Here is a 7,545-nt window from a genome sequence, read left to right on the forward strand (position 1 = left end):
AAATACCAATAATATAATTTTGGCATCCATGCTTTCATAAACATGCTATCAGGATGCAACATCTGATTCACTTTCTCTTCCATTTCATTTTCAATAAATCATCTAATGCTTAAAACAAAACTGAAAGAATTTAAGCTAGGGTTGTAAATATTGATTGCATAAACTCAACTCAATTAATTATGAGTGAGGTATGAACTTCATTATATAGAGATTACAAGATGAGGTTGGTTACAGTATAAACATATCATCTGATTACATTTGAAATTCAAAACTAAGTTACACAGGAGTTTTAGATAAGGAAGGATTGTGATTCCTTTCTATCTGTTGAAGTGTTTGAAGAGTATCCAACTTGTGTAGCTGACTTGGAGAGTCCTTTACCATGCATTGCTGACGTGGAGAAAGATCCTGAATATTTGGTTTATCACGCCCCCGCAAGCTGAGTGGGCGTTGACGAACAGGAAGCTTGGAAAGGCGATAACTGACATGAGCTGTGGACAAGCCCTTTGTTAAGAGATCTACGATTTGGTCAGCGGATGAAACATATCCCACAACAAGTTCATTTCGAATTACTTTTTCTCTAACATAATGATAATCAACTTCCACATGACGCATACAAGCCTGATAAACTGGATTGGAAGCTATTGCCAGTGCATTGATATTATCACACCACAATCTTGGTGGATTGAGAGGAAGATGAAGATCACGGAATATGTGTCTAAACCAAGATAAAGTGGCGAAGGTATAGGCCATTTGTCAATACTCAGCCTCTATACTTGAGCGAGACACACCTCTTTGTTTTTTAGAAATCCAAGAGATTAAGTTATCCCCTAGAAAAATGCAATGACCACCAGTGGAGCGACGATCATCTGGGTCACCAGCATAGTCAGCATCTGCAAAGGTTGTTAGGGACAAAGAACTGGGTTTATAAACTATACCGCGATCATGAGTGGCTTTCAAATAGTGAAGAATGCGCTTGACTGCAGCCCAATGTGTAGTGCTGGGTGAACGCATATACTGACAGACTTGATTTACAGTGAAAGCAATGTCAGGCTGTGTGAATAAGAGGTATTGGAAAACACCAACAACACTTCGAAAATTTGTTCCATCATCCAAGGGTTCACCTTCATACAGACTAAGCTTGCATCCAGGGAAGGCGGAGTAGCCAATGGTTAGGCATTAGCCATCTGAGTACGTTTGAGTAGGTCCAGGATATATTTTGATTGTGTTAAATACATGGCTCTCGGTGTTCTCGTAATTTCCATTCCCAAAAAATAACGTAAGACCCCTAGGTCCTTCATGGAAAATTTTTGTCCTAATTGTTCAATCAATGTGGAGATTTGAAATGGATTATTACCTGTGACAAGAATGTCATCAACATAGATGAGTAAATAAATGATAGTAGTTCCATTGAAGAAAATGAACAGCGAAGAATCTGCCATTGGTGCTTGAAAGCCGAACTTCTTCCAAATGTTGAGAGAAGCACTGAAACCAGACATGCGGGGCTTGCTTTAATTAATTGCAATAAGTCCACTACATTATTGTTTTGAATGTTTCATATAACCTACCGTTACAAAACTCTATTAACTTAATCAATACACTTCTATCAAAATAATGATTATGTCTACTCAAATTCTTACATTCTCCCACTTGAGTAAACATAATCACATAGTATTGAACTGTATAGAATTAAGTTAACAGTGATCACTGAGTTTATATAACAAGATTATCAACTTAAACATAAATGTAATCAACTAAATCAAACCCAGAACTACAGAAATGTTGATGCATATCAGCTGCATCATTACTCTATGATCACCGAAGCTTAACTCAACTAATCACAAAGCTATATGCCAAATAATGTAGTATTGGAAGTGTCATATCTTAATACTCCCACATAATTGGTCCAGACTTCAAGTTTACTTAAAAACAAACTTGTTTATTGCAATCTCAACCAATATAGCTCTTTACAGAATGAGCAAACATTAAATCACAACATGAAACATAATTGAGAGGATATCAACAGAGAAGTGGACAAGATAAGTTTATTAGATGTAAATAAAAAATAATAACTTACTCCCATTAATGAAGATCATTAAAAGATTCAACAACTCCCACATGATTCTTGAGTACTCCCACAGGCAAGGGCTTTGTTAATGGATCGGCCACCATTGAATGAGTGTCGATGTGCTCAAGTTCAACAATCCCTTTCCTCACTTCATCTCTTAGCGATAAATACTTTGTATCCATCAACCTTGCAGCTGTGGTTTTCTTATTGTTCTTCGAAAAGAACACAGCTGCCTTGTTGTCACAATAAATCTTTAAAGGCTTTTGAATTGAACCAACAACCTTCATAGCAGTCACAAGATTTCTGAGCCAAAATGCTTTTTTAGATGTTTCATGATAAGCAATGAACTCTACTTGCATTGTCAATGTAGCAACACATCCTTGCTTAGCACTTTTCCAAGAAACTGCTCCTCCAGCCAAAAGAAAAATAAAGCCACTGGTTGATTTTCTATCATCTGTACAGCCAGCAAGATCCAAGTCCGTGTATGCAACCATTTCAAGATTTTCCACTTCATTATACACCAACATGTAGGCCTTTGTTCTTTTCAGATACTTGAGCACCTTTTTAGCAGCTATCCAATGAGGATCTCCAAGATTTGATTGAAATTTGCCAAGTACGCTAAACTTGAGCATACATTAGGCTTCCCACAAGCGGTTTATCTTTCATCTTTTCATTCTCTTGATCATTTGCAGGATATTGATCCTTTTTTAGTTTATCTCATTTTTCTATGGGCAACTCACCATTTGAACATTTCTCCATGTTAAACCTCTTGAGAATTCTACCAATGTAATTCTTTTGTAATAATCCCAGGAGCCATCTTGTTCTGTCTCTGGTTATTTTGATTCCCAAGACAAAATGAGCTTCCCCAAAGTCCTTCATTTCAAAGCTACTAGACAACATCCTCTTGGTATTTATCAGTAATTGCAAATCTGAACTTGCCAATAAGATATTATCAACATAAAGTACAAGAAAGATGAATTTAGAACCACTGACTTTGAGATAAACACAATCATCTAGCTTATTTTCCACAAAGCCAAAAGATGTAACGATCTGATCAAATTTGATAAACCATTGTTTGGACGCTTGTTTCAGACCATAAATTGATTTGTTGAGCTTACAAACCATAGATTATTTCCCCCTTTCAACAAATCCCAGAGGTTGTTGCATGTAGATATTTTCATATAAATCCCCATTAAAAAAAAGTTGTCTTGACGTCCATCTGGTGAAGTTCAAGATCAAAGTAGGTAGTTAAGAGCCATAATGACTCTCATAAAATCCTTGGAAGAAACTAGAGAAAAGGTATCAGTGTAGTCGATACCTTCTCTTTGAGTAAAATCCTTGAGAATCTCGCTTGGTTTTAAAGACCCACTTACATCCAATAGGCTTGATGTCTAAAGTTCTTTCAACTAGTGTCCAAACTGAATTCTTTTGCATAGACTTAAGTTCTTCCTCCATAGCGGATTTCCACAATGCATGCTGCTCACTGTTCATAGCTTGATTAAATGTAATTAGATCACTCAAATCACCAAAATCATATTCTGTGGAAATCCGCTATGGAGGAAGAATCCAGCTTCAGTGTACCTACCAAAATACTCACCACCCCTATCGGATCGCACAATCTTAATATGTTTCAAGTTGTTTTTCAACTTCATTTTGAAAATTTTTAAAACATTTTAACACAACATATTTTTCAGATATTAAATAAACATAAGAGTATCTCGAAAAGTCATCAATAAAGGTGACAAAATAAGAATTTCCACATATTATTTTAGTCGAGAATGGACCACAAACATCTATATGGATTATTTCTAGGAGACTTTGACTCCTTGTAGAACCAGTTTTTCTAACATTTGTTAATTTTCCCTTAAAACAGTCCACACAATTAGAATAATCATTTAATTCTATTTTTGGTAACATGTCCTGCTTTATCAATTGCGCAATTCTTTCTTTTGAGATATGCCCTAATCTTTTATGCCAAATCATATAAGATTTTTTGTTAATGAGCATTCTCTTCGAACCTCTGCATTCAACATTAAAGCACTTATCCATATAACTGCAATCTAGTTGCCGTAAATCATCTCTAAGAAAAGCAGTGCCAAGCAAACACTCAAATTTATTTTTATGATAAAATTTGACACTTTCATCGTCTCCAACAAAAGAAAAACCTAACTTGACTAATTTTGAAGCAAAAACTAAATTCCTTCGCATGGAAGGTTCATAAAGGACATTATTGAGTTCTAAAACGAAACCTAAAGAAAACTTTAGTTTCACAATCCCAATAGACTTGACTGCTAGCTTTGATCCATTCCTAACGAAAACATTCTAGAAGTCCTTATTTCTTCCCTATTGTTTTGTGCAGCCCTGCGAAGAATTTGCAGTATGTACAAAACAACTAGTGTCAAACCATCAAGAGTTTTGAGGGACTAAATCAAATTTGACTCTAAGCAAACAAAAACATTTATTGTACCTTTCTTAACAAGCCATTCTTTGAAACCCTCACAATTTTTCCTTAAGTGATCAGTCTTTTTGCTTAAAAAACATGGCTTTAGTTCTGTTTTCTTTACATTATGATTATGTCCTCCTCTAGGGGGGTTAGCATTCTTAGAAGGCACATTTGAAGTGGCAAAAGAAGAACCTTTAATAGGCTTACCAGAGAAGGAAGATGCAACCTTTTTACCCTTTGTAGCATGGACCAAATTAACTTCTTTAGACTTCTCATTTTTCTATCTTTCCTCCTCTTGAGCACAAATAGATATCAAATCATTAATGTCCCATTTCTCCTTTTGAGTATTGTAGGAGACCTTATGTGACAGCCCATCCCGGATTATTCGTACCGTAGGGGTAAAATGACGATTTTGCCCCTAGTGATTTTGTTTCGTTGTGTTGTTGTTTTGGGGTTTTGGTTGGCTGCTTTTGGACCACACACACACACCCACACTCATTCTTATCACCTTCCCTGTCCTGTATCTCTCTTTCCTTCTTCTTCATCATTTACGTACGGATAAGAACCAAAGTACTCGAAAACGTTACAGATCGAGGAAGAATATTATACCTTTGTGTTCGTGAGGTTCATATGAGTTCAACCATACCAATTTCAGGTAAGGAAACCTTTGCTTTCACGTCAAACTCGAGATCCCCGATTTGGTCACTGTTCATGCACATGTAAAATCATGAGTTTTTTGGGAATTTCAGGTTTATAGGAAGCTTGGTGAGGTCCTTAGGCAGCTCGGGGTGGTTCGTTTGAAGGATTGGGACGTCGGGATCGTGAGTTGCAGGTTTGGCCAGATTTTGTGAAGTTTCTCCGTGAGATTCCGTTGGTTTTAGGGCTCCAAAGGGGTAAGGTTTTGTTCTATTTGTTATAAGCTTCATTTTGGTACCAATTTCGTGGAATTTGGTTGAAAAACGAGTGAGAAACGAAGGTTTGAAGTTTTTCCAGTTTTCCGACGATAGTGACGGCGCTGGAGGTTGGCCGGAGAAGACGACGGAATATTCTGTCAGTTTGGATGGAATATTCCTAACAGTGTTAGGTTAACTTTAACGGAATCTATTAGTTTTAACAGAATATTCCTGACGGCATTAACTGACGTTGTCAGTGTGCCAGGCACGTGCCTGCGCGTGGGCGGCACATGTGGTCGTGCCTTGGCCGGCCCGTGGGGGCGCGTGAGACGTCGAAAAATTATTTTAAAAATATGGGGATGTTCGTAAGGTTGAGTAGATCACGTTGTTGTATTCACACACCCCATTTGAGCATTGTATGAGAAGTTATTACCTAGTTTTGGTTATGTGCTTTAAATTAACGTTTTTATAGTTGTTTCGCATATAGGTGAGACCTATCCCGAGGATGAGCGCAGTCACTCGAGGCAAGGGGGTTACGATCGTTCTACATACCAGTGAGTGGGCTTTTGGTTTTCCGTATATACCTATATACTTGTGATTTTTCCAGAAAATGAAATGAAGCGTTTATATGTACGTTTTAAATGCCATGCATTGCGTTTGCCTATTTAATTATGCATTAGCAATTGCATATGTGTATGTTTGGTGCTATGGACGCACAGGTAAGTGTCAGGTAAGTTATGGTTTATGTTTGTGTTTAGTAGTGATTTGAGATGCATAGAAAGCTCACAACCTGCACCCCCGATGTTAGTGCTCCTGCCCAAAGTAGGGCACAGTCCTTCACGTGATGTTCACCTCCCACACCACACGCTCATCTTGGATCCAAGTTAGGTGCACAGTCCTGTCGTACAGACCACTTTAGGTGGTTTCGACTCGTAGGTGACCCGTGATTATTCGCCTAGTCTTCATGTGATCGTAGCACTTGAGCGTATTTATTTACACCCAGTCCTGTCGTACATACCACTTTAGGTGGTTCCGACTCGTGTGCAGGTATAGTTAATGAGTTGAAGATTTGAGCTCTAAATTCAGCCGTACAGGTCACGTTAGATGACTCCGGCTGATAGATTACATGACATTGATTGACATTACCTGAGTACTTACATTTCATGTAGAGGCATTCGACATGGCATATTTCTGAGCATGTTTTTATATATGTGTATATTCTATTTTCTGGGAAACTATACAGGTTTTATGGCGAGAGGTTAGAACTTTTATTAATGAAATGATTTTGAAAAGCTTTGTTTTTGCCCACTCACACTTTCTGTTTTGCGCCCCTCCAGGTTCTAGTTTGGATTGCTCTTTTGGTGGCTCACGAGGGATTCACGGCATATCTGACAGATTATCACCAATGTAGGACCACCTCTGGGTGTGTTTAGTTAGTGTTTGTTGCCCTGGACTGCACTAGGTCTTCTGTACTCTGAATATTATTTTTCACACTACCGCTTGCACATGTATGTTATCTACTTAGTGTATGGCTTGGTTTTTATTTATTCGTACTTTTATTATTATTCTTAGCTTCCGCATTGTGCACATGGTTGCGTCACCCTCACGTGACGGCCAGCATGACCTGATTTCGGTCGAGGTGTGTCACCTTAAGTTGTCCAAACACCACTAAAATGATTGAATTTGGGAAAACGAACTTTGAAAACGAATTCAGGACATCGAAATTAGTCTAGGAGGGTTCCCAACCGAAACCCCCCAAAAGGTAACCTAAAGTTAATGTTGACCGGTCAACAATCAACGGACGGGTCTAGGTCTTGGGTTTGGGCTTGGGTTTGGGTTTAGGCTTGGGCAATTGGGCTTGGGCTAGGGTTTCGGCTTGGTAGCTTGGCCCAAGGGATCTGGGTTAGGGTTCAAGGTTGGGTCGAGTTCTAACCTAGGTTTGGATCTAGGTTGGGAGGATTTGGGTAGGGTCGACCCAGTTTCAGGCCAATGTTTGGCTGGTTTCTGGGCACAACTTTAAACACTTATAACTTCTTCAATACTTAACCAAATTGAGTGATTCAAAAACCAAAGTTGTAGTACTCAATGAGATGAAGAGAAATGTACCTTGCACGATGGCTAACTTGCCATGGTTTGGTCAGAAA

At 38.3% G+C, this 7,545-nt stretch overlaps 1 protein-coding gene across 1 annotated transcript; it reads right to left on the bottom strand.

Annotated features, from left to right (window-relative positions):
• Positions 1-753: 753 nt before the first annotated feature.
• On the bottom strand, positions 754-1,496 carry LOC137727495 (uncharacterized mitochondrial protein AtMg00810-like). Its single transcript, XM_068466350.1, has 2 exons — positions 1,355-1,496; positions 754-1,121 (listed from the first exon to the last, which is right to left on the bottom strand). The coding sequence occupies exons 1-2, from the start codon at positions 1,494-1,496 to the stop codon at positions 754-756; spliced, it is 510 nt and encodes a 169-aa protein (XP_068322451.1).
• Between the last annotated feature and the right edge of the window lie 6,049 nt (positions 1,497-7,545).

This window comes from Pyrus communis, chromosome 1 (genome assembly GCF_963583255.1).
Source record: "Pyrus communis chromosome 1, drPyrComm1.1, whole genome shotgun sequence".
In the NCBI taxonomy this organism is placed as follows: domain Eukaryota; kingdom Viridiplantae; phylum Streptophyta; class Magnoliopsida; order Rosales; family Rosaceae; genus Pyrus; species Pyrus communis.